The sequence below is a fragment of the Solanum verrucosum genome, unplaced genomic scaffold (assembly GCF_900185275.1).
Source record: "Solanum verrucosum unplaced genomic scaffold, falcon-dt-bn FXZP01000032.1, whole genome shotgun sequence".
Lineage (NCBI taxonomy): Eukaryota > Viridiplantae > Streptophyta > Magnoliopsida > Solanales > Solanaceae > Solanum > Solanum verrucosum.
In genome coordinates this window covers 2,086,433-2,113,928 of record NW_026020569.1, presented here as the reverse complement: position 1 = coordinate 2,113,928, position 27,496 = coordinate 2,086,433, and the positions used below count along the sequence as shown (strand labels likewise).

The 27,496-nt window shown below is 34.6% G+C and overlaps 6 protein-coding genes across 6 annotated transcripts; all 6 read left to right on the top strand.

The window, feature by feature from the left end:
• Positions 1–1,726: 1,726 nt before the first annotated feature.
• On the top strand, positions 1,727–7,740 carry LOC125811198 (protein IQ-DOMAIN 31-like). The gene is made up of 7 exons (XM_049490725.1): positions 1,727–1,862; positions 2,472–2,593; positions 3,048–3,332; positions 3,847–4,050; positions 4,675–4,725; positions 5,825–6,854; positions 7,497–7,740. The coding sequence occupies exons 2-7, from the start codon at positions 2,516–2,518 to the stop codon at positions 7,523–7,525; spliced, it is 1,677 nt and encodes a 558-aa protein (XP_049346682.1). The 5' UTR covers positions 1,727–1,862; positions 2,472–2,515; the 3' UTR covers positions 7,526–7,740.
• Positions 7,741–12,139: 4,399 nt separating this feature from the next.
• Positions 12,140–14,694, top strand: LOC125811178 (uncharacterized). Its single transcript, XM_049490702.1, has 5 exons — positions 12,140–12,430; positions 12,573–12,622; positions 13,537–13,660; positions 13,750–13,857; positions 14,022–14,694. Exons 1-5 carry the CDS (start codon positions 12,268–12,270, stop codon positions 14,636–14,638), a joined length of 1,062 nt encoding a protein of 353 aa, XP_049346659.1. The 5' UTR covers positions 12,140–12,267; the 3' UTR covers positions 14,639–14,694.
• A 698-nt stretch (positions 14,695–15,392) lies between these two features.
• Positions 15,393–18,041, top strand: LOC125811173 (uncharacterized). Its single transcript, XM_049490696.1, has 5 exons — positions 15,393–15,654; positions 15,843–15,892; positions 16,813–16,936; positions 17,033–17,140; positions 17,234–18,041. Exons 1-5 carry the CDS (start codon positions 15,483–15,485, stop codon positions 17,860–17,862), a joined length of 1,083 nt encoding a protein of 360 aa, XP_049346653.1. The 5' UTR covers positions 15,393–15,482; the 3' UTR covers positions 17,863–18,041.
• Positions 18,042–19,079: 1,038 nt separating this feature from the next.
• On the top strand, positions 19,080–20,564 carry LOC125811176 (uncharacterized). The gene is made up of 5 exons (XM_049490700.1): positions 19,080–19,254; positions 19,377–19,426; positions 19,544–19,667; positions 19,760–19,867; positions 19,947–20,564. The coding sequence occupies exons 1-5, from the start codon at positions 19,080–19,082 to the stop codon at positions 20,561–20,563; spliced, it is 1,074 nt and encodes a 357-aa protein (XP_049346657.1). The 3' UTR covers position 20,564.
• A 1,426-nt stretch (positions 20,565–21,990) lies between these two features.
• LOC125811177 (uncharacterized) lies at positions 21,991–24,377 on the top strand. The gene is made up of 5 exons (XM_049490701.1): positions 21,991–22,237; positions 22,330–22,379; positions 23,047–23,170; positions 23,277–23,384; positions 23,690–24,377. The coding sequence occupies exons 1-5, from the start codon at positions 22,069–22,071 to the stop codon at positions 24,304–24,306; spliced, it is 1,068 nt and encodes a 355-aa protein (XP_049346658.1). The 5' UTR covers positions 21,991–22,068; the 3' UTR covers positions 24,307–24,377.
• A 696-nt stretch (positions 24,378–25,073) lies between these two features.
• Positions 25,074–27,068, top strand: LOC125811174 (uncharacterized). Its single transcript, XM_049490697.1, has 5 exons — positions 25,074–25,271; positions 25,488–25,537; positions 25,993–26,116; positions 26,217–26,324; positions 26,427–27,068. The coding sequence occupies exons 1-5, from the start codon at positions 25,097–25,099 to the stop codon at positions 27,044–27,046; spliced, it is 1,077 nt and encodes a 358-aa protein (XP_049346654.1). The 5' UTR covers positions 25,074–25,096; the 3' UTR covers positions 27,047–27,068.
• The last annotated feature ends 428 nt before the right edge of the window (positions 27,069–27,496 follow it).

Here is a 27,496-nt window from a genome sequence, read left to right as displayed (position 1 = left end):
ATGAGTTATTATACTATTTGATACTTGTGTTGATGAGAAATAATTATTAAGTTATGATGTATTGTTCGTTTAATTAATTAAAGCTGGAAGAATCATTTACTAGGAGTATATGTTTTAAGTTAAAAGAGTTTGAAGTGATCATCTAATGTTTATGTTTATTGATGATGAGCACATGGGTGTGTGTTGAAGGGCCCTCCATCCCTATAGGTAAGTTGAAGAATAATGAGATGGACTCATTTTTTGTTTGGTGTACCTAATGAAGGAACCAAAGGGGACCGCAGCTTTAAATCATTACAAAGTGATTATTAATGGACTGGGATGCTCTTGTCTTTCCATTTTATCAAAAATTGGAGGCTTCTTCTCTACATCCCTCTCATCGTATCTCCAATTAAACGACGCTTCTTCTCTGGTGCAACACTTGCCCACTAAAATATTCATTTGTCCTTTTTATGTGTCTACATATAGATATATATGAAATAACAACAATACCTCATCTTTTATATATTTGTATTTATGAGATCAATCATTATTTTTTATATCCTAACAAAAAATAATTATAGAAATTTCAAAATAGATAAAACTTCTTATCGAATAGAATTTCTGATAAAAACTCTTACTAAGAAAAAAGTCAGATATTTGTATTATACTTTAGTATGGTAATATTTAGCACCAATAATAATAATTCCCTTGCTCTATTGCTTCTTGAAATCAAAGGGACCACTTTGAGAGAGCTTTGGAATTATTACCTTTTGGGTACTTAAAAATTTGTTAATTGAACACGTATATCAGTGATGTGGTAATTATATCTCCTTTTCTTTTGTGGGATTTTCTTTTTACATAAGTAATCTGTAATGACATTTATTGATTTACATTTGAATGTTAGGTCCCTCTATAAATAGTATCACATTAACATTACTTTTGCTTCTTCTTTTTTTGTACTTTTCCAGTTTCATATTATTTTATATAATGAGTCTTTCCCCCTTTTTTCCTTTCACAATCACATGGTTAACACTAGAAAATACCAAATAGACGGCATGAACAAAAAAGTACTGAAATTTGAATGATCGATATGTTATAATGTTTTGTCATCTGAGGAAATTGTTTTGTTTCATGTTGAAAAAGGAACAAAACAAAAACAAATGAGTAGACCAGACTACATAGACAAATAAAAGAACAAAATGTATTGAAATTAAAATTATCATATTGCTATTACTGTTTTAAAAAAGTGACACAGGACTTGTTTTCTTTCGTGAGTTTAAGCGTTTGTTTACGACATGGTGAGATTAACATAATTTTATATATTTAAGGAATATTTTTAATTTTTTTCTGTAAATAATAATACTCCCTCCTTTTATCTGTATTCATTCATTTTTGTCTTATTAATTTTAGATTTATTTTTAATATATCATACAAGTAAAAATGAACAGAGAAAGAATAGTTTCATAAACCAATAACGCAAACGACGCAGTGTGCCTTAATGAAAAGTTTAAAAAAGTGGATTAGCAGGAAATCACCAACTTTACTAAAAGTGATAGTATAACAACTCCAGTATACATTTGTACTCTATCGTATATGTACAGACTCCATCATTGTTCACATCCTACTACTACTGCTACACAAATCCCAGAGAGAGAGAGAGAGAGAGAAGCGGTGGAGGGGTCCATTTTTCCTCAAGGTATGGATGGCTATGGCCATATGGGCCATTCTTAGCAACTCCAATTTTTATTTCCTCTTAGCTTTCATCTCAGTCTACCTGATTCTACTGAATAATTTGTACCTCTCTTCTTCTTCAATTTCTTCTTTCAGCTCATCTATGCCAAGTTTCGGATCTTAAAACAGGAGCTTTCGTTTCTGTTCTTCAGGTACTTCTCAGATCTGAGCTACATTTGCTCCGAAAACCCTACTACACCTTTTGTTTTGCCTTAATTTTGGATTTTTTGTGCTTTTACTACAGATCTTGTCTTGATTTAATGTCATACTCGTTTTAGCATTCTGATTCCGAGTTACCAGACTCTGTTTTGCCTATTTGATATGTTTTTTCTGGAAATTGTTGTGTTTCTTCTTCGGATTTGCTATTAAGTGTATTGACAGGAAGAGGACACTGTTTACAAATTTACATTATGTTTCTTCATTTCTGTTAGTTTGATTGGTGTAGTAGTAGTAGTAGTAGTAGTAGTAGTAGTAGTAGTAGGCGCTGTTGTTGTAATGCTGACTCAGAGTGACTGGTGGTATTGAGGCATTCATTTCAGTATGAGAAATGCTCTAGTGTCCCTACTTATGATATGCAGCTCCCTAACTTTAGTTTATAGATCTTCACCATTTACAGCTGTAGCTGATTAGCTGGTGTGTCTGTTGATTCTATTTGGGAAGAGTTTGGTTATCCTTCAGAGATTGTTTTGAAGTTGAATTAGTGCATATTACCTCATGTTTACTTGTTTTAAGGAGAACTTAATTTATATCGAATAATGCAGGATTCAGTTGAAATCCTCTTTAATTCAGCAGCTTGCTGTCTGCAATGGGGAAAAAATCTCCTGCCAAGTGGATCAAGGCAGTGCTTTTTGGGAAGAAATCATCCAAGTCTCATTTATCAAAGGCAAGAGAATATTTCTAATTGTGTCATAATTCAACATTGTCTGGGTTCTAAAAGACATTTCTCTCTTGTTCCTCCTTTAATAGTTAATGGTGGTTTCCTAACTATGTCTGATTGTGTTCTCCATGATAATAAGTTTCTCACATTGTCATGAAAATTCTACTACTTGTTTGGTTTGACCTGGTTTTCAGCAATTTGGCTTCTTAATTAATTGTCACTGGTAAATGAGACCATACCTTCCCCTCTCTTTCTCTTGCTGTCTCTCTCCATTTATAAAGTAGTAAGAACGTTCTATATTGTTTGATAACATTTAGGAACTCTGGCATGAAAAAATCTAGAATTAGAGTGGGTAGAGAAACGACTTGGTAAACCAAGATCTTTAGAGATTTCAACATAATGCGTGTTATTTTAATTTTTTATCCTATATTGTTAAGTTACTTCTATGTGTTGTATGAAGGATGCTTCGGGTGAGAAAATATCTTCTGCAAAAGCGCCGGTGGGGGATCTCTCTCTTGATTCACCAAGTTTGGATCTACCAGTTCAGAATTTTGATAATGGTGGTGACCAGGCTGGATTGGAAAAGGGTACAAGCACTGACTTTGCATGTGAAACTGCCTCATTATCCTCTGCAACACATGATATAGAACCGCATGTGAATGGGACAATCTCCACAGATGATGCTGAGCTGAAAAGACAAGAGCATGCTGCCACCATAGCACAGGCAGCCTTTAGGGGCTACTTGGTACTGTTTAATTACAGAATTTACAACTTTAATCTCTAAAAAAACGTGTACGATTATTATGATTTTAATTCTGTTTTCAGTTATTCACTCTAATGAATAGCTTCTCTGTTAGATTGTAGAATATTTGAATGTTTATGCGTGCAATGTATAAAATCTGTAAGAGTTTAGAACTTTTTCTTCTGTGTAAGTGAGACAGTAGAATTTATGTGATCCTCTACATTGTCAATGCTTGTGGGGCACTTGGGTTCTAAATTATCTGCTTGTGTAAATTAGTTCTGCATTAGATAAGAAACCTTTTCTGTTAACTCAAATAATCAATCAACACTTTTACCATGCCAGCATACTTTTTCTTGAAAGCCCATAGCTTTAGCCTTTATGTAGAACAAACTAGTTGGACTTAAAATTGAAGAAGCTTCGATGTCTTTTCCTCCTCTAATTTCAAAGCAGGATCTGCCTTTCAATTGTTCTTTTCTCTGAAAGGACCGTGTCCTTATCCACTTATAACTTTCCTCAGGCTCGTCGGGCTTTTCGAGCTCTCAAAGGCATCATAAGGCTACAAGCCCTTATTCGTGGGCACTTGGTAAGGAGACAGGCAGTTGCTACTTTATGCTGCATGCAGGCGATTGTCAGGATTCAGGCATTAGCTCGTGGCCGAAGGATTAGACTCTCAGATCCTGGGCATCAGCTGCTCGGAAAGTATAATTTTGAGGAACTTAAGGTAACTCTTGCAATACGGGTCTTACTAAATTCTCTTTTTCCCTGATTTGCTTGTATTCTCATTCCTTTTGTTATTGTAAAAGCATAGGCATTAAAACAAGATGGAGTTGATATTTACTGGGACATATACAGAGTTGGTTTGGCTTAAATATTAGTCTTGTAGGGAACTTGACTTACCTGTAATGCTATTAGTGATAGAAGAAGTAACTTAGATTTAGTTTTATTTTAAAACATCATGTCCATATTTTAGATGTAAATTGGCAGCCAATTCAAACTAATAATTGTTAAGAGTGGAGTAACTGATATTCATGTTTGTAGTAGTCTATCAAACAATTGGGACAAACCAAAAGAGGAAGTGCACATAACATTTGAATAATTCAAAAGGAACTGCACATAAAATTGGACGATCCAAAAAAGAGTGCAAAGTACTAAAACTAAAATTTGGATTTCTTTTCATCATTTCTTCATTTTTTTTTACTTTGTTGTAACATAGAATGAGTAGGGATCTGCTACTGCTTTTCTTTCCCCATTGTTTCAACTTTGACAGATTGTAGTAGCTATTTCAAATTTATTCATGTTGGTACAGATATTGACTCTGAGTTCCATGTATTCTTTCTTTAACCAGGATCCTGAGCAGAGGCCTGCAAAACTGACAGCTTATGCATTTCCACGCAAGGTATTGCTGAACTATCTGTTCTTTTTTTAACTGACAAGTTATCGTTGCATCACAGGTTTTTCCTATAAGGTGTTGTTTCTTTTCTTTTTCTCCTTTTGGCCCTAGGTTGATGGAGTTGAAGACCTGTGTGTGGCTGATAATGTATTTAACTAGGAGATTGGGGTTAGAAAATCATGATGTTGCTTCATCCTTTTACTTTTGGGTTTTTATACTTTTATGGTAGACGATGGGTCAGGGAGGTGCCAATAAACAGAGAACAAAGTATAAGGTGATGGGTATGGGAAGTTATCCGCGCTGCTTATATAAGGTTGAGGAACCTTGAAAATAGTCCCCAATGTAATAAAAGGAGGGGGTGAGTAAAAATTAAATAAAACTGGAGTAACACATCTTAAAAGGTTAGAAAATCTGGTTTCTGATACAGGTTCAACATTCTGTACATCCAGAGTGCAAAGGTGTTGCTGATTTGTCTGCATCATTGCTTTCATTTACTTCAGTGTGGCTGCAGACTGAAGGGTGCCTCTTTGGATTCTTATGTGATCTGCAACATTTTGCATGTCTTTTACTAACGCTATTTGTGCTAATCTAAAGAAGGTTTTTGCCTGCCATTATTTTCTGAGAAAGTTGAACAAATCGTAAATCCATCTTTGAGCTGAAGTTACTTATTATGAAGAGAGAGAATGTTGCTTTGAATATCGAAGCCTGACCCATAGTATGTGCATCACAAAGGTCCAATGGATATCCATATACTGCTGATAAAAATGAATCCATATACTACCTAAAGTGGATTTGAAGGGTCAGGAAGGCTAAACAATTTGGGGGTGGGGGGAGGGTAAAGTACGACTGTACGAGAGTTAACTCATCTAATGATCAGTATGAATTCTAACATTTTGTAATTCCTTGGAATAAAATTAGCTTTCTCAAAATTGCACGCAAAGTACTAAAAATATGATCAATTTAAACCACCTTTTTTGAAATGATCGTTGTAAAACAGTTAAGACTCATAGTAATAATGCCAACTATTTGGAACCGTGAAGTATTTCTTTAGTTTTCTGATGTAGACACAATTCTGTATTTGATGGTAATCTCTTGCTTGTTTTAGCTTCTTGTGGCAGTGCCAACAGCCATGCCTTTGAGCCTTCAGTATGATGAGTGCGAACCTAATTCAGCTTGGCAGTGGCTTGAAAGATGGTCACTATCTCGCTTTTGGGAACCACTTCCACAACCAAAGAAAGTAGTTGGAGCAAAGTCGCTGAAGAAGCAGGGTAGCAAGCCGACTGTTGAAACAGAAGCTGTACGACCAAAACGAAGTGTCAAGAAGGTTCTTACATCATCAAATGGAGATGCTTATGCCGTTAGTTCCTCTGAACCAGAAAAGGCTAAACGCAACCCAAGGAAATTCTCGAATCATCACATAGAGCCAGTGCAGGATCAGCCTCAAAATGAACTTGAAAAAGTCAAGCGCAATTTAAGAAAAGTTTCTGCAGCTTTGGCAACATCTTCAGAGAGGTCTGAAACAGAAATTGAGAAGGTGCAACAGACTCCTAATCTGGCTCAGGCTCAGGCACAGGCCATAGCATCAAAATCCTCAGCTCCAGATGTTGTTGAACAAATGATGGTTAATTCTTATGAGAAAACGAGTGATTCAGTTCCTGAAATCGAGAAATTGGCTGAAAGTGAAGCTCCTTTACCTGTAGCAGTGGATGAGCCAAGTGATGTACTGCACGATCATCCTACCACTGAGCAGCAGCAGTCGGAGGATGTTAACAACACCGCAAACAGCCCAGTTGGCAATGAGGAACTTAGCTCGATGGAAGATCAGACTACCAAAGAAAGAATTAGGAGGAGGAAGTCTCTCCCCACTAAGCAGGACAATTGTGAGAATATTTCACAGAATACACCAAGTGTGCCTAGTTATATGGCTGCTACTCAATCTGCTAAGGCAAAGCTTAAAGCTCAAGGATCTCCCAAGGTAAGTGATGATGGAGCTGAAAATGGGTTTGTTCGGCGTCATTCTCTACCATCCTCTGCCAATGGCAAATTCAACTCATTGTCACCTCGGATTCAAAAACCAGGGCAAGCAAATGGAAAAGGTGGAAACAAGACCAGACCGATGTCCTCCTCGAAAGACGGTAAGAAAAAATGATTAGGGACCTTTTAGTTACAAGTTGGTAGCTCTACATGTTTCTTGCTATCTGATTGTTTCCAATAGCTGAGTACATAATGAAATTGTCGTAGGTTGATGTGAGTTCTCTGTTTGGGCCTTTGTTATTTTGTGTTACTTTGAAATGTTTTTTCTTTTCTTTTTTCATTTAAGCTGAATGAGTAATATAGTTGGGAATTTTCAAATTTGATCTTGATCAAACCCAAGAAAAGTATGTACTTGCTTGTTTTCTCAAGTGACTTGTAGAATAACTTGCTTTTTAAAAAAAAATAAAAAATCATGTATGGTAATTATTAATGTTTGGGTCTGGATGAGGTGCGTCATTCTTTCTTTCTGACCATTCATAAAGTCAAGACAACAAGAAGAAAACCGAATTCTCAAAAGTAAAGTAAAGTAAATTGCATGCACTGTTTCAAATGTTGAAGACTCCATATGTAAAATGGTCTGACATTTATTCTTTATTCTTCATTGTGATAGTCTTATGCCTTTATCTTTTGGTAAATGGTTCTCTTAGATCATTTCAGAATTGATGTGTTATAAGCTCATTTACTTTCATCAATTTGGAACACACTTCACTGACTCAATGATTATGTTTTGGCTCCCTCTTCAGAAAAGGTGCTTCCTGGTTGGAGGAGATGAGTTAAACATTCTGCTTACTCAAGGAACTTTAGTACCGCATGTGTTGTTGACATCAATATTTTCTGTATTAGGTTAAATTTGCAAATTCCAAATAACCGTTGTTTGATATCGTAAGCATCTTTATCATGTTTCTATTAGTGTTGTTGGGGTGTTTGCAGTTATTGTATAGTTGAGACTCTGTACTTGGTTTAACAGGATTTCCTTGATATTCTTTATCTTCCTTTCCTTTTTCTATTAGCCCCATATGCCTTGTATCTTGAGTGAAGAACATTCGGCTCTTTTGGTCTCAGTGAGATTTTATTCTTATGTGTATATCCCCTATGCATAACCTACTGAGTAGCAGAGAATAAACACATTTCTATTCACAATTTCACTTCATTGTGTGGTACTGACTTAAAAAAGGGTGGACAAGAAGGTGGAAGCCGTCCCCTTCAAATGTATGAGTTACTCGTACTAATGACCGTAGCTGGTGGCTCCAGTCTCATTTGACCACAATATTGTAGCATACATATCTGCATAGGTCTATTTCAATCACAGAGGCAATGGGAAGAACTGGCTCCCAGAAGATTGGAATATCCCTTCATTAGTTGTATAGTATATATATATATAGGAGAAACAAGTATCGCCTTTGGGGAAGAACAGAAAAGAGAGACGTGGACAGATACTTGAAATTCAAGGTTCAATGTGACGAAATTTTTTACCATGGTAGAGGCACAACCAACAAAAGATGTACGAGGCTTCATTTACTTTTTGACACATGGATAAGTGGGCCATTTATGTACTTTAAACCTAAATTAAAAGGCGAAATGGTTCAATGGATCCTTGTACTTGTATGAGTTTGTATTCTAGACCCTTGTATTTGTATGAGTTTGTATTCTAGACTCTTTTACTTAATCTTTTGTCAACTGAACCCTTAAACTCAATTAAAATGAGACGTTTGAACCCCTCCAATCATGTGTGTAGCTCACTCTCTCTAACAAAAATGACATGCCATATCCACATCATATATGCTAATGCCATGTCATAATTAGTTCTATTAATCTAAAATATCACTCAAATAAAAGATAAAAAATAATAAGTTTTCTATTTAAAAATAAAACAAAATAGTTATTTCTTTTGCTTTTCCTCCATCACCCTCAAACCACGACTACCAAACACAGGTAAAGAAAATGGAAACCCAAAATTGATCTCTCAATGATCTAGTGAGACATAAGAATTTTTTTCATTCATAGTTTCAACCTAACATGCTTAAGCTGGACAAACTCGACAGATTTCCGCTTCTATAAGCATACTTGAACACTCTTAAACTTACTTGAACACTCTTAATCGTTATGGTAATTCTTTTCTTCTTCGAAAAATAACTATAAAGATCAGAAACAATGTTTTCTTAATGTTGGGTCTTATGGCAGATTTTTGTGGCCCAAGAAGAAGACCACGCACAATCAAACCCAGATCTCAACACAAGAAAAAGAAATCTATCGACAAAATGGGCGGAGCAAGCCATCGGAACAAAATCGCCACCGAAGCGAAATCATCGCATAACTACCATGGAAGACCCATAGCCACCGAAGCAAAATCAGCCTTCTTTTTCAACATCTAAAACTTCTATTGACACTGCTAAAACTCACAATACACCTAATCATTAACGGAGGTTCAATGTACAGAATGGACGAAGATACAAAACGGCGTCGCAAGGGACGGCGAGATCTGTATTGCTTTCTCAGAACGCCGGAAGCAAAGGGAGAAGAAAAGGGAGGGTTAAGAACTTTAATTTGTTTTTTCCTTTTTCTTTTCTTTTTATTATTTAATTATTTTAAAGCAAATTCATTGCTTTCACTCGCTTTTTTAAGCGTGATACCATATTAGAGTTCAGTTGACAAAAGATATATATTAAAATAATATTGTATTTATAATTAATATATTTTAGGGATAAAGGTTTGAAAAATACCTCAATTTTGGTCGAAATTGTTGTTATGATACCAAATTTTATAGAGGACCTATTACCCCATGAACTATTTAATAGTGTATTTTTTACCTCCTGAACTATTTAATAGTGTATTTTAAAGGTATATATATGTGCCCACGTGTACACATTACTATTTATAATTTTGCATTATTTTTTATGTACACGTGGACAAATATATATGTTTAAAATACGGTATTAAATAGTCTGGGGGTAATAGGTCCTCATTAAAATTTGGTATCATAACAACAATTTCGACCAAAGTTAGGATATTTTTCACACCCTTATTCCTATATCTTATCGGATACTATAATACAATTCATTGAATAATTATAAAAATATAATAAAAAATGACTATAGGGTCCACATTTTATACTTGTTGAATGCTCATTTAATCAATTCTTTGTAATGCTGTTTATTAAATCAAATCATGGTCTTGTTAATTTTATTAAAAATCAAAATTACATATTTTGATGTTCAAACTGAATGTGTATTTTTTTAATAAAAAATTAACGTTTTCGTTGATGTTTAAAAAAAGTTGACATCCTCGTTGATGTTGAAAATAAATAAAAAAATTAGTTTTTCAGACCTTGATTCTCTTTTTATATCTAGCCATTTTTAATTAAAATAACTTATTATTTCACAAATTTAACAATAATCATACAATATTTTTAAAAAATTAAAATAAACGTACTTGAGAAAATATTTTAAAATTTTATTTAAAAATTAACGATCAAATTGTAATAATGATAAAAATAAAATATAAACTATATTAAATCGTACATTCTACATCTACTGAAATTTTGTTGTTAGGATAAGGATACTTTTTTAAAATTATTTCTTTGAGTAGTGATACTTTGTTTTAAACAATCATCTCCACAATAATAATATAATTATTTTTTTTACTTTCCTTCAAAAGGTCTAATTTAAAAATAAGGTAACAATCAACATTTCAGATAGTAACAATTAAAATAAAATGACTACATTTTAAATTCACAATAATTATGAAATAATTTTTTTTTTAAAAAAAAACACAACATGAATACACAAAAAAAATATCATGTCAAAATAAATTTGTCAAACTAACATACAACTATAACAACAATAATATATCTAATATAATTCCATAAATTAATATAATATTAATAATGATTAAAAAAAAGTAGCAAACACACATAATTTTTCTTGCATTTTTTATATTTGTTCAACTCAATTTATGTGTAAATATATTTTCTCTCTCTTGTTAGTTGTAGAAAATTCTTGCTTTAAAGTAGAAAAGTACATAAATGGCCCAACTTATCCATGTGTCAAAAAGTAAATGAAACCTCACACACCTTTTATTGATTGTGCTTTCCATGATAAATTTTTTCCAATGTGACAGGTGGGACATAATCTTTGTGAATTTTGATCACTCCCTCAGTCTCAAATTTATATGTCCCGGCTTTTTAAAAGAAAATAGTATAAATTAGGAGAACTTTTTTATTATTTTATGCTCATTGATGTCTTATGATATTAAATATTTCTTTTCTTGTTTATTTATAGTTTTTAAAAATAATTATTGCTAAGTATAAAATGAGGTATTAGTTATGGTTGCATTAATTATATATAAATTAGTTTTATACATTATTTGGTTTGATGCATTAAATAACATGCATTGCATAAAAAAGATTATTTACAAAAATACCCTTCACTATTATGATGGAAACAGTGTAAAAAGGGATTTGAGGGGCAATTGAATCTTTAATTGAGTAGCATTAATATCATTACATTGCTAATAACTAGAAATTCATGGTATTAATAATATACAATAGGGTGTATAATTGTAATACACAAGACTAATGCATGTATTTTTTTTCCTAATACACACTACCAAACAACCCCTTAATTATGTCCGAAAGAGGGAAGGTTTTTTCTTTAAATACACTCACCATAAATTAAAGAGAAGTATATCATTTTCAATATCTTTTTAATGAAAGACAGTGGTCTTTAAAGAGGAAGGGCTAGGAGTATAACCTCATCATTAGTAACTAGATTAAGGTTTTGGGATCTCCTTAAATTAGCAGGCAAATCTCACATTTTCTTCAAATTTCATGTGTTTGTCATCATCTGAGTTAAAAATTATACCTTTGTCATCATCAGACAGTTCAGGTTATTTCCTGCATTCACTTGTGTTCAATTTGATTTTGCCCTATGCGGGTCGGAGTCTTGGTGGACGGTGGTGGTGGTGGGGTGATCCCTATTAATTTGAATCTCATCTTTTGGTCAAAGTATTTCTTTTTAGATGAGGTTTTTGTTGCTTTCTTATTTTTAGTAAAAAAAAAGATAAAAGTGGTGTACTTTATTCAATTAAATATCTAAATTTATTTCCATACACCAAAAAAAGATTTCTCACTGATACTGTTCTGTACATTGTAAAGTTGAAGATTATGACTTGCTGAAAAGCGTTAATTTGAATTTAATATGCTGCTGTCTTAAATTTAAAGATTACTTGATTGATTATATACTTTAAAATTCAAGAAAATGTGATTGATTTTAATATGTTTTATTTTATGCTAAGATTCATGGCAACTTGAATGCCATTTTTGTTGTTTACAAGTCAACACAAACGGCTACTTTGGGATTAAACAATACATAAAACAACTTGCCTCTGTGTAAATCCAAGACCACACACACATCATTATCTGCTGACAAAGTCTTCTTTTGTGCACATGTACTTGTATATTAAGACTAGAGGATACCATATCTTCTTCTCACACACACTCTTGAGAGTTGCTTAACTATGTCTTTCAAGATTAATCTGTTGATCTGTTTTTTCATTCTTCATCTATGGGCTGCTGCAGGACACAAGATAGGAATTTATGAGATCAAGAAAGGAGATTTCTCTGTTAAGGTCACTAATTATGGTGCCAGAATCATCTCTGTTCTTCTTCCTGATAAGAATGGTATGTTTACATAATCAATTCGGAGGCGGATTCAAGATTTTAGTTTGATGAGTTATATTTTCATGATTCTTGGTTCTTAACTGCACTATCTGATTCTTGTTTCAACTTTCTTGATGTGTTATCTTGCTTTGTTCTTTTCCAGGAAAAATAGGTGATGTTGTTCTTGGATATGACACCATTGGGGAATACGTGGTTAGTTTCACTTTGTTCTTTTTCTAAAAACTTCTTAGTGTTCATCATTTTCTCATTAGGGAAAAAGACAAACAGAGAAAGAGCAGTGAGAAACATTTGTGGGATTAACAGTTGTTTGTTTGACACATATCATTTGTCGGATTAACAACTGTTTCTTTGATACAGTGTCTAATTGTAGCTCTTAACCAAAAAGACCGTGTTTTAGCCTATAGTATGTAACCTAAATTCCCATGTTTTTTTTGGGACTAATGTGAAGAAATTTATTTAGACTGGAGAAAAGTGGAGATAGATGATTCTCTATCGTTTGAACATCAGATTTAGGTGAATTGTAAAAATTCCTCTTGTTTCTTTTCTGAAACAAAATCTTGTGCCTAATATACAAGAAGTTTTCAGTAAAACAAATTCATTGTAGAGAACTATGATTCTGCTGTCCCTATCCCATTTTAGTGCACTTTAGACTAAAAAGTATGCTTAGCCGAGCTGGCTGGCACTATGAACATTCACAATAGGGTGGACCATCATTGGACATATTAGGCCTCTTTCATCATTTGAGCTAGCTAAAAGTAAGATGCCTTATTTGTGTGTTTGTATTTGTTTAACTTAGCAGTACACCATATTTTGAATACATAAAGGCATCCAAAGGGATTTTTGATTTTTGAATACTCCACCTAATGCATTTAAGTTTTACATTTGATACATTATCTCATATGACATAAAAACCAACATTGGCAAGCTCATTTAACAGGTTTCACATGTGCCTCAATAATGTCATATTCTAAGTTAGTAGAGGGGGCATAAAGAATGTCAAATTTCAAAATTCTTTCCAAAAATCAATGGATGAGAATATGGAATCAGCCTCTTGATACTTTACAAATCTATATAGGAATAAACAAATGTGAAAAACTTTTGTGCAGAATGATACGAGTTCTTTTGGAGCTATTGTTGGAAGAGTTGCTAACCGGATTGGTGGTGCTCGATTTACTCTGAATGGAACCCTTTATAAGCTTATCGCCAATGATGGCGAAAACACACTGCATGGTATCCTCACTAGATTTGCTTTCTCTGCCAATTTCACTTCCATAATAGCCAAATTTCATTCCTCTTATGTAAAAACTTGAAAAATGTAGGTGGCCCTAAAGGATTTGGCCATGTTGTTTGGAAGGTGAGCAAGTACAAGAAAGATGGTCCCCATCCTCGCATTACTTTAACCTACCACAGTACTGATGGTGAACAAGGTGAATACATCTGCTTGGTTAATGGTTATTCCACAAGACAATTTTAAGTCTTCTTTGTTTTTCTAAACTTTGTGCCAAGTCAAACTAGACAAGCAAATTGAAATGGGTGGAGTCCTTTTGAAGAACATTCTGAATTGAATAAAATCCATTGTTTTCTCTTGTAGGATTTCCTGGTGATCTTCTTGCCTCTGTTACCTATGCATTGGAAGACCCTTACAAGCTTAGTGTGGTAATGAAGGCAAAAGCTCTTAACAAGGCCACTCCAGTTAACTTGGCTCAACATGCTTATTGGAACCTTGGTGGACACAACAGTGGCGATGTTTTGTCCAACGATGTTCAAATCTTTGCTTCACACATCACCCCGTTAGATCAACATTTCATTCCAACAGGAAAAATCGCCCCTGTCAAGAACACGCCCTATGATTTCCTTAAACCCCGTAAAGTTGGGAGCCAGTTCAAGAAACTCCAAAATGGATATGACATAAACTATCCACTAGACAGCACTGAAAAACTGAAGCCCACGGCAATAGTTCACGATAAAAAGTCAGGAAGAGTGATGAGCTTACAAACGACCGCACCTGCTGTCCAATTATACACTGCAAACACCCTTGTAAAGAAGGGGAAAGGTGGATTTGTTTATCAGCCTTATTCAGCCATCTGTTTGGAGACTCAAGGATTCCCTGATGCTGTGAATCACCCAAATTTCCCATCAACAATTGTGACTCCGGAAAATCCCTACTTTCACAAAATGCTGTTTACGTTCTCAATTAAGAAATATTAGAATGCTATTTTTTCTATCAAGGTGACATGTCCTTTGTGAGTTGTGACAAATAAAACACCTGCCATTCTTATTCAATACAGTTGTGCTTGGCTGGAGTTTCCTAAGAACTGTTTTCAAACATGTTTGGTGAGTGTTTGCATGTGGACTCATTGCTTTTGGAGTGAAAAAATTTATTTCTTTTCTTCTATGTTGCTAGACTCTCCAAATTTGTTGTTGTACCCGTGTTGGATTCTTCAAAATGCTCTACTTTTGCAGTATCGGATACACATCCTCAGGGTTTTTGAAGAGTCTGAGCATAGCTTTTCTTAGAACAAATCAAAGTGTGTACCTCTATTGTTTCAGGTTAATAGTTTTCATTGAGTTCTCTAATCACATTACTCCATATAAATAGTTAACAGTTTCATATAATATTTACTTATTTAGAATCAAAATGTGATTTCCACCTTTTATAGATAACTCTGAAAAAAAAACAAATGTGTGCAATCCATCACTGTTAATTTTTAGCCCTGGTGTCAATATTGGGATGAAAAGCCAATCTGGTCACTGTTTGGTTTAAGTGTCAAAATGAAAATTGGTGTTAATTTTAAGGGACCACTTGTGTATTTGGCCTTAAATAATTGGAATGGCTAACTTCACGTGAGTTAATATCCGCGCAGCTGACAAGTTCTGATTTGTGCACATGCAAACTGCAATTAATAAACTTTTTCACAATAAAGTGAAGGATAAATGTTTACCATACTCAAAAGAAAAAAGTAAGGCCAAGGATATTAGTGGAGTACACATTCAAGGCTGAACGAGTTTGTCACTCAGACATTCTTAAGTCTCAAAATTACTATAGTTGACTATGCCTTCAAAGATTAATTTGTTGATCTGTGTATTCATTCTTCATCTGTGGGCTGTCATCAGTGTTACAGGGCAAAATGTAGGGGTCTATGAGATCAAGAAAGGAGATTTCTCTGTTAAGGTCACCAATTATGGTGCCAGAATCATCTCTGTTTTTCTTCCTGATAAGCATGGTATATCTGTCGTTCTCGTTATCAATTCAGAGACAGATTTAGTATTTAAATTGAATGAGTTCTATTTTTATATTTCTTAGCACTCTTAACTTGTTCTACATTGGAACTTTCTTGATGTATATATGTCAACTGTTATCTTCTGTTCCTTGAAGAAATCAGTCTTATAGTCTCTTGCTGATCCTTTGCAGGAGAAATAGGTGATGTCGTTCTTGGATACGATACCATTGAGGAATACAAGGTTAGATCGCTTTGTTCTATTTTAATGATCAATCTGAATTTGCTCCTTTCTAAAAGCTTTTTAGTTCATTTTCTCCTTTCTTTGATTGCCACTTTTGTTCTCTGTGACTCTATAGCAATTGTGCCATGTCAAAATTCATATCCAATTATTAACAGTTTTTTATTTGACACTGTCTAGTTGTAGCTCCTTCCTAACAAAAACAGCGACTCTAGCCTATAGTATCTAACTCAAAACCTTCCAGCTTATGGGCTTGATGTGAAGTACATTGAATGAAATTAAGACTGGCAAAAAGTCCTCTGCCCCTTTGGAGTTATGCATTCTAATTCTCTCTGGATTCAATGAACCATCCTTAGTTTGAACATCAAATTTTAGGAAATCGTAAAAACTCCTCTTGGTTCTTTTCTTAAATGAAATTTTGGGCCTAATTTTAACTGAAATTTCAGACAAAACACATTCAACAATCATAGTAATAGTACAGAACTATAATTCTGTTTCTACGTCGTTTAAGCATACTGCACACTAAATGTATGCTTGTCTGAGCTGGTTGACACTAGGAAAATTCACGTTCTGAAGCATCTAACTGGTGGACCATCATAGTGATATCAATGCACCTCTGCTGTGTGGTAATGCTTGTATGGCTCATAGGATGTGCCTTAGCAAAAAACCAACCATTTGCCTTCATTGTTCTTATTTGTGTGTTCGTTTCAATTCAACTGAAAGTTTTCAGCTGCGGCCTATATTGCATTAAGTTTTAGATTGGATAGTTAGATTATTTCACATTGTTACCAGATCAACATTTGGAATGAGAAAGAGTTTTGAATTTAATAATGTCCCATTTTAATTTCAAGTCTTCTATGGGATGAGTCATTTGATACGTTGAAATCTTCATACACATAAGAGATAGAAGTAATTTTGTGCAGAATGATACAACTTCTTTCGGAGCACTACTTGGAAGGGTTGCTAATCGGATTGGTGGTGCTCAATTTACTATGAATGGAACCCTTTATAAGCTTGTCGCCAATGATGGCGCAAACACACTGCACGGTATCCTCATTACAATTTCCTTTTACCTTTACTTTCTCTTCCACTTTCACCTCCATATACCCAACTTTCCTTCCTCTTAGAGCTTCAAAAATATAGGTGGCATTAAAGGATTTAGCCGTGTTGTTTGGAATGTTAGCAAATACCAGCAAGATGGTCCCTATCCTCACATTACTTTAACCTACCACAGTGCTGATGGTGAAGAAGGTAAATTAGTTATTCCACATGACAATCACATTGATTAATTTCCTTTTGAAGATACAGTATGAATAGAGTAAAATCCATTGTTTTCTTTTGTAGGATTTCCTGGTGATCTTCTTGTCTCTGTTACCTATGCATTGAAAAACCCTTACAAGCTTAGTGTGGTAATGAAGGCAACAACTCTGAACAAGGCTACTCCAGTTAACTTGGCTCAACACAGTTATTGGAACCTCGGTGGACACAACAGTGGTGATATCTTGTCAAATGTTGTTCAAATCTTTGCATCACACATCACTCCAGTAGACCAGAGCCTCATTCCTACCGGCGAAATTTCTCCTGTCAAGAACACACCCTATGATTTCCTTAAACCCCGTGAAGTGGGGAGCCAGATCAAGGAGCTCCAAAGTGGATATGACATCAACTATGTAGTCGACAGCACTGAGAAAATGAAGCCGGTGGCAATAGTTTATGATGAAAAGTCAGGACGAGTGATGGATGTACAAGCGTCTGCACCTGGTGTCCAATTCTACACTGCAAACTCCCTTAATCAGAAGGGGAAAGGTGGATATGTGTATCAGCCTCATGCAGCATTGTGTTTTGAGACTCAAGGGTTCCCCGACGCTGTGAATCACCCAAATTTCCCTTCAACAATTGTGACTCCAGAGAAGGCCTACGTTCACAAAATGTTGTATACATTCTCAATCATGAAATACTGGAATTCTTATTAGTTTTTTCCTCCATCACTTGTGTCTTTAGTATCTAAAGCATAAAATTGATACTTTTTCGTCAAGTTATATGTTCTTTATGACAAATAAAACACCTGACATTTAGACTCATAGTACTTGTTTCTTGATGGAGTTCTGTAAGAATTGATTGCAGACATGTTCAGTGAGTGTTCAAATGTGGACTCACTGTTTTTGAAGTGGATAATTTTGTATTTCCGTTGAGTGTTCTGATATGATAAACCATGGGTGTGGCTCTGATACCACGATAGAAAAGTGTTTTGGGCTTAACTCAACCCAGAACTAGTTCACGAGGAGAGGATTGTCAAGACCAAATAAAAAAGTTCAAATTTCCTCATCCCACCGATATGGGACTCACCACAACTCAGGGCTTCCTTCCTTCCTCTTTGATTTGAGTGATTTATCGAACGAAGCTATGAACTCTGAATCTTCTAAGAGAGGTCGAGTCTATTTTCATTTCATTTTAACTCTAATGTGTTAAATTAACACCTTTTAATGAGGTTGAAAGGCCAAAGTTGGAAGCTAAATTTAGGGGCATTTAAAAAGTTGAATTCAGGAAATTGTGGATCATGTGATTGAGTATAATATATCTTTTAAGCCATAAATTTTCCAAGTTTTTAATTACATTTCCAGAATAAGAACCACGCCAATCGTGGGTGCCATTATTTTATTTACGAGTCAGCATAAACAGCTACTTGTTCATGTAACGATACATAAAATAATAATGGAATGGCTAACTTGACTCTCTTAAACTTAATGAATACTGCACTCACCATTATTAATTTTTAATTGAATTATCCCATTTTTGCGCACATTATTTGACAGACAAGTTCTTTTCTTTCTCACATGCACATAATAATCTAATTCCAATTATAGGTCCCACATGAATTAGAGGATCACATAATTAAGTCTGAAGAAGCTGTCACTAAAAAGCACTCGAAATTTGCTTTCCTGCAGTAATCTTTATACCATAATAGTTTTAAGACGAATCTATTTTTTTTAATATTAGATTTTTATTAATTTGTTGATATTTTATTTTATTTTTGAATTTTTGTTATGCAGATTTTCTGCTTTTTTAAGTTAGCTATTTAAAGTTCTGCTTAATAAAACTATTGATAGTCAATTACAGTCAATATTTTCAACCTCTTTGTCACTCCATCTTATAAAAAACCAACAGAGTCTCAAAACCAGAGGAGCTGATTATGTCTTCAAAGGTTATTAGTGTGTTGATCTGTTTGTTCATTTTTCATCTGTTGGCTGCTGGTAGTGTTGCAGGTTGCAAGATAGGGGTCTATGAGATTAAAAAAGGAGATTTCTCTGTTAAGATAACCAATTATGGTGCCAGAATCATCTCTGTATTTCTTCCTGATAAGAATGGTATGTTTTCGGAAACTTATTTGGATTCTTACATATGTTTTTGTTTCAATTTTCTTGATCTGTATTTGTTTTTCGCGAGTTCTTGAAGAAATCAGTCATAATCTTGTCTTGCTCCTTTCCAGGAAAAATAGATGATGTTGTTCTTGGATATGATACTGTCAAGGAATACATTGTTAGTTCACTCTCTTCATTGTATTTAATAGATGACGTTGTTCTTAGCTACTCATAACGCGCACAAAGCAATCCCACGTTATGTATAAACTAATATGAAAGTGATTTTTTATTGGAGAATGAAACACGTTATTTCGGAGCCCTACTTGGGAGGGTTGTTAACCGGATTGGTGGTGCTCAATTTACTTTGAATGGAACCCTTTATAAGCTTGTCCCTAACGAAGGCAATAACACAATTCATGGCAATTCTCATCATTTCCTTTTACCTATGTTTCTCTAACATTATTACCTCCATTTTTACTCATTTCCTTTCTCTGATGTAATTACAATACAGGTGGCCCTAAAGGATTTAGCTTTGTTGTTTGGAAGGTAAGCGAATACGTGCAAGATGGTCCATGTCCTCACATAACTCTAACCTACCACAGTGCAGATGGTGAAGAAGGTAAATAAATCTTAGTGCCCTTTTGAAGAAAGCTATATATGAATTTGATGAATCATGTCAATTAATTGTTTTGTTATAGGATTTCCTGGTGATGTTGTTGTCTCTGTTACCTATGCATTGAAAGATCCTTACAAACTTGGTGTCGAATTTAAGGCAAAATCACTGAACAAGGCCACTCCGATTAACCTGTCTCACCACCCTTACTGGAACCTCCGTGGTCACAACAGTGGTGACGTCTTGTCTCAAGTTGTTCAAATCTATGCATCACACATCACCTTAGTTGATGAACAGCTCATTCCTACAGGGGAAATCTCCCCTGTCAAGAACACGCCCTACGACTTCCTTAAACCTCGTAAGGTAGGGAGCAGGATCGATAAAGTCCAAATTGGATATGATAGAAACTATGTACTCGACAGCAATGAAATAATGAAAGCAGTGGCAATAGTTTATGATAAGAAATCAGGAAGAGTGATGGATATACAGGCGAGTGCGCCTTGTGTGCATTTCTACACTGCAAATTGGATCATTAATGTAAAAGGGAAAGGTGGATTTGTGTATCAGCCTCATTCAGCATTGTCTTTGGAGACTCAAGGGTACCCTGACGCTGTAAATCACCCAAATTTCCCGTCCACAATTGTGAATCCAGGAAAAACTTATGCCCACTCTGTGTTGTATACTTTCTCCATCAAAAAGTAGACTTGGCCTGTATCCTCTTAATAAGTTTGTCTACTTCAATTGATTTCTGTATCAAGGTTATATGTTCTGTGACAACTAAAACTCCTACATTAGTAAGGAGACATAAATTCGATTTCTAAGGGCAAATCGGTAATTAAATAATGATATTATCCCCTTTGGGCTAAATTCATACTACGACTCACACCAATAAATGTATTTATAAATAACTCATTTATCTTTTCAGTAATTAGTGTGGGTACATCAATGAAATATGCCTTTTTATAACTTAATTGATATTATTTTTATACACTCTATCAAACTGACACGTTGTAGTTGACCTTATATCATGGGCAGTCATACCCGGAAAACACTGAACGCAACCAAAGGAAATACTCATGATGTTTGCTAATGCGGTTCAAGTGCCAAAATTTAAAACTAAATAATAAGCAAAAAGTTTTTATAATCACGCCAACGTGGGTACCATTTTTTTTGTATTAAGAGTCACGCAAACAGCTACTTTCTGCGATTAATTATGTATATCCATAGTATTTTATTATAAGAGAAATCTATCTGGTATACCATATAGAAAAGTCACTTAACACATGTTGACAACAATGTTTTTAAATTTCACCCACTAATGATATTAAATTTTTAATTCAGTTTTTTAAATTTAAATTACATTGTATATATACCATCTTTACAAAAAAATGTTCTATTTTTACTAGCTTGGTATAAAATGTAAATAATTGTAGGATTCTCAATGTAAGTACAATTATTATGATATATTGTGAAAAAAGGACCAGTAGGATGATGTATACGTTTCCCCCTTATTAATGCACAGACCTACGGGAAATGTTGGTCCACATTTTTATTTCTTAAAAATAATTTTCAGTTTGGGCAAATTATCATTGACTAATTGTCTTCTTAAAATGAAGAACTTCCAAATAAGTTCTTGATCCTTCGTCATTTTCAAGAATTTACACTTTTTAAATATAACTTTACTCAAAAAAAAAAATATTATTTAATAGTAATATTTATGCAATTTTAAAAAAATTATGTACTCGTTAGTATGAGGTGGACAGAAAGTAATACTTGTCATAATTTTTTTTTGAGAGTCAAAATATGAACTTAGACCAACATTTTAAATTATGTTTTTTCATTTTATTGATATAAAAAAAAAACAATTTATACTCCGTAATAGTTTCTTAATATCCAAAATTTATAATTATAAAATATTAAATTGATCTAATCTACTACAATCTTGAAAATTAATTAAATTCACCATAAAAAGGGAAATTGAACTACTATTTTGGGCAGGAGACGAATAATTTGACTGAAACAACTCAATCAATTTCAGTCCTTAACACTCATTATTGTGGATTTTTCTACAGAACAGGCTCTTTGTTCACATGCTGCTAATATTCTAATACCACAAAAACAATAATACCAGATGAATGAACAAGTATATAAATTGAAGGGCTGAAAAAAGCAGTCATTCAAACACTCTAAAAAAACAGAGATCCAAGATGAGTTTGTCTTCAAAGATTAATTTGTTCATCTGTTTGTTCATTTTTCATCTGTTGTTTGCTGCTAGTGTTAAGATAGGAATCTATGAGTTGAAGAAAGGAGATTTCTCAGTTAAGATCACTGATTATGGTGCCACAATCATCTCTGTTCTTCTTCCTGATAAGAATGGTATGTACTCTCTGTCTTGATGTGTAAATTTGTACTGTTTTCTGCTATTCCTTGAAGAAACTAGTTTTATCTTCGTCTTTGATCTCTTCCAGGAAAAATAGACGATGTTGTTCTTGGATATGACACCATCAAAGAATATCTGGTTAGTTCAATATATTTTGTTTGTTGTATTTGAAATTTGAATGTGTATTCCAATTCCCCCCTTCAATAGTATCGGGAAATGGGGAGGAGATTACAAGGTGGGGGAATCGAACCCATCCACTAGGTGAAAGTTCAGTTAGCTGACCAATTGAGTTACTAAGATTCCCCTTAATGCAGTTTATAAACCTTTCACTTCAGGCACGGTAGATTAATAGGCGAACATTAATAGAAACCTTCGATTGATTTTTAACTTTTGGGATTTAGTTGAGGTTATTCAGATGAGCGGCTAAATTGTGGGATAACATTTACCACCATTTTGAGTTTTGTTTGTCCTCGTTTGCGTACATTCATTTCTTCTCCTGCTCTCATTTGAGTGATATGTTGTTTAGAAAGTAGATACTTTGTCTCATAGATGTCTGAATTTTATAAAATAAAGTTTATAGGGATTTAGTTTCAAGTCACCAAATCCTTTAGCCGTCCCTGCTTGAATTGTACCATGTGAAAATCCAGTCATTTGACACTGCTAATTGTAGTTCTTTCCTAAAAAACACCGCGTCACTAGTCTATAATATCAGCTAAAAAAAACTCCCATCTTTTGGATTGATGTGAAGTACATTGAAGAAAATTTAGCCTCGTTTGTTTTCACCTATGAAAGTAACTTGGTGCAGAATGATACAAGTTATTTTGGAGCCACCCTTGGAAGAGTAGCTAACCGGATTGGTGGTGCTCAATTTACTTTGAATGGAACCCATTATAAGCTTGTTCCCAATGAAGGCAAAAACATGATACATGGTACTCTCACTACATTTCCTTTTACCTTTGCTTTTTCTTCCTCTTTTATCTCCATTACCCAAATTTCTTTTCTGTTTCTGATGTAATTAAAATTTCGATAATATAGGTGGCCCTAAAGGATTTAGCAAAGTTGTTTGGAAGGTGAGCAAGTACGTGCAATATGGTCCCAGTCCTTACATAACTCTAACCTACTTCAGTGCTGATGGCGAAGAAGGTAAGTCTTGGCCTTCCATATCAGACATTACTCCTTTAGTTTCGATTACTTGTAGTAGTTTGATTATACACAAAATTCAAGAAAGAAAACCTATTTAAACTCGTGGGATTTAAAATGTCAAGAGATTCTCATAGCTATAATATCATGCCGTTAAAGATAAAACAGGAAATTTAGAGTAAAATCATCTCCAAAAATAGAAAATGTGTCATTTTATTGGACAAACTAATGAGGAAGTAGCATCACATAAAATATAACGGGGAGTAATTTCTTTTTGAATGACTTAATGCCATCGCTTTCTTATGTAGGATTTCCTGGTGCTGTTCTTGCCTCTGTTACCTTTGCATTGAAAGATCCTTACAAACTTAGTGTTGTATTTAAGGCGAAAGCTCTGAACAAGGCTACTCCAATTAACCTGTCTCACCACCCTTACTGGAACATTGGTGGACACACCAGTGGCGATATCTTGTCCAACGTTATTCAAATCTTTGGATCACACATCACACTAGTTGATAAAGAACTCATTCCGACAGGGGAAATTGCCCCCGTCAAGAACACACCCTATGATTTCCTGAAACCCCGTACAGTGAGGAGCAGGATCAACAAACTCCAAAATGGATATGACATCAACTATGCACTCGACAGCACTGCAAAAATGAAACCCGTGGGGATAGTTTATGATAAGAAGTCCGGAAGAGTGATGAATGTAAAAGCATCTGCACCTGGTGTTCAATTCTACACTTCAAATTGGGATAAAAGTAAAAAAGGGAAAGGTGGATTTATGTATCCGCCTCATGCAGCCTTGGCTTTGGAAACTCTAGTATTTCCAGACGCTGTGAATCATCCTAATTTTCCATCGTCAATTGTGAATCCAGGGGAGAGATACGTCCACTCAGTGTTGTATACGTTCTCCATCAAAAAATAATGAGAATGCTTTCATTTTTATTTGTTTCATCACCCTTGTGTCTTTTGCATTAATTGACATTTTTGTCAAGGTTGTAGTGTTCTTTATGACTAATTAAACACACAGCATTTGACTCAATAAAGGATAGTTTTGTTTTGCATTTGTTTTTCAAGATACTCTGCATCAAGCTAATAGTCAGCGATGAAGTTTCTAATCTCGTTAATAACTCTTTAACAGTTCAATTAATGAATCCAGTTACTAAAATCTATCCAAGCCATATTAATGAAAAATGAAATACGGCAATCACAAAGCTATTACTTACTTTCCAAACTGAATTAGGCTGATAAAGGTACAAGGATGACTGACTAATCTTCGAGTTTATCCATGACAGAGTCAAAATTTACTTCCAGAACCAGATTCTGCTTGGTAGTGACTTAAAAGAAGTCAAGACGTTGGCGGATCAAGTCATCAAGTTTAATATATATTTTTTGCCAAACAATGGGACAAGTTTTGATTATTACCAGAAAAAAGACACGCCAACATGGGAGCCAATTTTGTATGCACAAGTCAACACAAACAGCTACTTGTGCAATTAACTATACTTAAAACTAATGTGAGACGGCTAACTTGATAGTTATTGTCCATCTTCTACGGAGTTTTCCCATTTCCAGGCAGATCAATTTGGCAGACAAGTTTTCTTTTGTTCACATGCAGGTAATAATCTAATACCATAATAATGCCAGATGAATTGGGGGGGAGTATATATATTCGAGGCTGTCATTAAGATACTCTTAAACCACACGAGTTGACTATGTCTTCAAAGATTAGTTTCTTGATCAGTTTGTTCTTCATTCTTCACCTGTTGGCTGCCGATAGTGTAACAGGGCATAAGATAGGAATTTATGAGATAAAGAAAGGAAATTTCTCTGTTAAGGTCACTAATTATGGTGCCACAATCATCTCCGTTCTTCTTCCTGATAAGAACGGTAAGTCTATTTGATCCATCCATCCTTAATTAAAGGTCTGAGGTTCGACCCCCCTATAGGAATGGAGAAACTTTTGGTAGGGAGTGTTGCCCTCTTTAATGGGATACTGGATGGTTGACACCAAAAATCCATCTTTTGTAAAACATATTCCTGTTTTAGATCTGTTTTCTGATGCTCATTGAAGTAATCAGTTTTTTCTTGTCTTGATTCTTTCAGGAAAAATAGGTGATGTTGTTCTTGGATATGATACCATCAAGGAATACAAGGTTAGTTCACTTTAATTTGTTCATTGTAATTGAATGCGTCTATTTGCAATCTGCTCTTTCCTAAAAGTTTTCTACTTAATCTTTCCAGAATTTGACTACTACACTTTTCCATTTCTTCTCGATTTTGCTACATTAGCTATTTTTCTTTGTCCCAGTTGAGTAATATGCATCTTATAAAGTAAGTCCATTGTCTCATTGATGGCTAAATCTTATTAAACAAGTTTAAAGCCTCTTATAGAGATTTAGCTTTAGGTTACCAAGTCCTTTTATCACCACTGCCTTAAATTATGCTATGTCCAAAATCCACAGTCATTTGACACTGTCTAATTCCTAATAAAGACTGTGTCCTTAGCCTATAATATCTCAGCTATATCTCCCATCTTTTGCATTAATATGGAAGTACATTGAAGAATTTAGCGTGATTTGTAGTCACTTATGAAAGTAATTTGTTGCAGAATGATACAAGTTATTTTGGAGCCGCCCTAGGAAGGGTTGCTAACCGCATTGGTGGTGCTCAATTTACTTTGAATGGAACCCATTATAAGCTTGTTGCCAATGAAGGCGTAAACATGCTACATGGTACTCTCACTACATTTCCTTTTTCCTTTGTTTTCTCTTCCACTTTTACCCAAATTTCTTTCGTCTGTTCTCTGATGTAATTGAAACTTCAAAAATATAGGTGGTCTTAAAGGATTTAGCAAGGTTGTCTGGAAAGTAAGCAAGTACGTGCAAGATGGTCCCAGTCCTTACATAACTCTAACCTACCACAGTGCTGATGGCGAAGAAGGTGAATCTCAATATATGTAACAACATTCTACAACAAAGACAATTAATTTAATTTTGAAGGAAGTACTATGAATTGAATAAACTCAATTGTTTTGTTACGTAGGTTTTCCTGGTGATGTTGTTGTCTCTGTTACCTATGCATTGAAAGATCATTACAACCTTAGCGTGGTGTTTAAGGCAAAAGCTTTGAACAAGGCTACTCCAATTAACCTGTCTCACCACCCTTACTGGAACATTGGTGGTCACAACAGTGGTGACGTCTTGTCCCAGGTTGTTCAAATATTTGCATCACACATCACACCGTTAGATACACAGCATATTCCCACAGGCATCATTTCTTCTGTCAAGAACACACCCTACGACTTCCTGAAACCCCGTAAGGTGAGGAGCAGGATTGATAAAATCCAAAATGGATATGACATCAACTATGCACTTGACAGCACCAAAAAAATGAAGCATGTGGCAATAGTTTATGATAAGAAATCAGGACGAGTGATGGATATAAAAGCGACTGCACCTGGTGTGCAATTCTACACTGCAAACTGGGTCATTAATACGAAGGGCAAAGGTGGATATGTGTATCAACCTCATTCAGCCTTGTGTTTAGAGACTCAGGGGTTCCCGGATGCTGTGAATCACCCAAATTTCCCATCAACAATTGTTACTCCTGGAAAGTCCTACGTCCACTCCGTGCTGTATACGTTCTCCATCAAGAAATACTAGAATGCTTATAGTTATTTCTTTGCACGACGCCTTGTGCTCTTTTTGTATTCTTCTTAATTTGTATCCTCTACGTAAATTGATATATTTGTATCAAGGATATTATGTTCTCTGTGACAAATAAGACACCTGACATTCAGGTACAATATAATTTTATTTTGTCCTAACTTTTACGTTAATCTTGTAACAAAACCATTCTTCTGATTTAACTTAAAGCTTTAAAAACTTAGCTGAAATGGGGAGAATTTCCCTCTGGAGAAACGTGAATGGTCTTTTTAGGAAAGCTCCAACTAATGTACAGCACTTCTAAACTTTCTACAAAAGGAACATTTTACACTAAGGTTTTGGTAATTTACGTGTGATTGAGTTTAAAATATCTTTTATGTCAAAAATGCTCCAAGTTGTTATTAATATTTTCCAGGATAACAAGCAAGCCGGCTTTGTTGCCATTTT

Coding starts and splice junctions, on each gene's coding strand:
- LOC125811198 (XM_049490725.1), top strand. CDS start 2,516: ATGGGGAAAAAATCTCCTGCCAAGTGGATCAAGGCAGTGCTTTTTGGG. Junction 3,333..3,846: donor CAGCCTTTAGGGGCTACTTG/GTACTGTTTAAT, acceptor AACTTTCCTCAG/GCTCGTCGGGCTTTTCGAGC. Junction 6,855..7,496: donor GATGTCCTCCTCGAAAGACG/GTAAGAAAAAAT, acceptor CTCCCTCTTCAG/AAAAGGTGCTTCCTGGTTGG.
- LOC125811178 (XM_049490702.1), top strand. CDS start 12,268: ATGTCTTTCAAGATTAATCTGTTGATCTGTTTTTTCATTCTTCATCTA. Junction 12,431..12,572: donor TCTTCTTCCTGATAAGAATG/GTATGTTTACAT, acceptor GTTCTTTTCCAG/GAAAAATAGGTGATGTTGTT. Junction 13,661..13,749: donor TGGCGAAAACACACTGCATG/GTATCCTCACTA, acceptor TGAAAAATGTAG/GTGGCCCTAAAGGATTTGGC.
- LOC125811173 (XM_049490696.1), top strand. CDS start 15,483: ATGCCTTCAAAGATTAATTTGTTGATCTGTGTATTCATTCTTCATCTG. Junction 15,893..16,812: donor ATACCATTGAGGAATACAAG/GTTAGATCGCTT, acceptor AATTTTGTGCAG/AATGATACAACTTCTTTCGG. Junction 17,141..17,233: donor CAGTGCTGATGGTGAAGAAG/GTAAATTAGTTA, acceptor TTTCTTTTGTAG/GATTTCCTGGTGATCTTCTT.
- LOC125811176 (XM_049490700.1), top strand. CDS start 19,080: ATGTCTTCAAAGGTTATTAGTGTGTTGATCTGTTTGTTCATTTTTCAT. Junction 19,427..19,543: donor ATACTGTCAAGGAATACATT/GTTAGTTCACTC, acceptor TTTTTATTGGAG/AATGAAACACGTTATTTCGG. Junction 19,668..19,759: donor AGGCAATAACACAATTCATG/GCAATTCTCATC, acceptor ATTACAATACAG/GTGGCCCTAAAGGATTTAGC.
- LOC125811177 (XM_049490701.1), top strand. CDS start 22,069: ATGAGTTTGTCTTCAAAGATTAATTTGTTCATCTGTTTGTTCATTTTT. Junction 23,171..23,276: donor AGGCAAAAACATGATACATG/GTACTCTCACTA, acceptor TCGATAATATAG/GTGGCCCTAAAGGATTTAGC. Junction 23,385..23,689: donor CAGTGCTGATGGCGAAGAAG/GTAAGTCTTGGC, acceptor TTTCTTATGTAG/GATTTCCTGGTGCTGTTCTT.
- LOC125811174 (XM_049490697.1), top strand. CDS start 25,097: ATGTCTTCAAAGATTAGTTTCTTGATCAGTTTGTTCTTCATTCTTCAC. Junction 25,272..25,487: donor TCTTCTTCCTGATAAGAACG/GTAAGTCTATTT, acceptor TGATTCTTTCAG/GAAAAATAGGTGATGTTGTT. Junction 26,117..26,216: donor AGGCGTAAACATGCTACATG/GTACTCTCACTA, acceptor TCAAAAATATAG/GTGGTCTTAAAGGATTTAGC.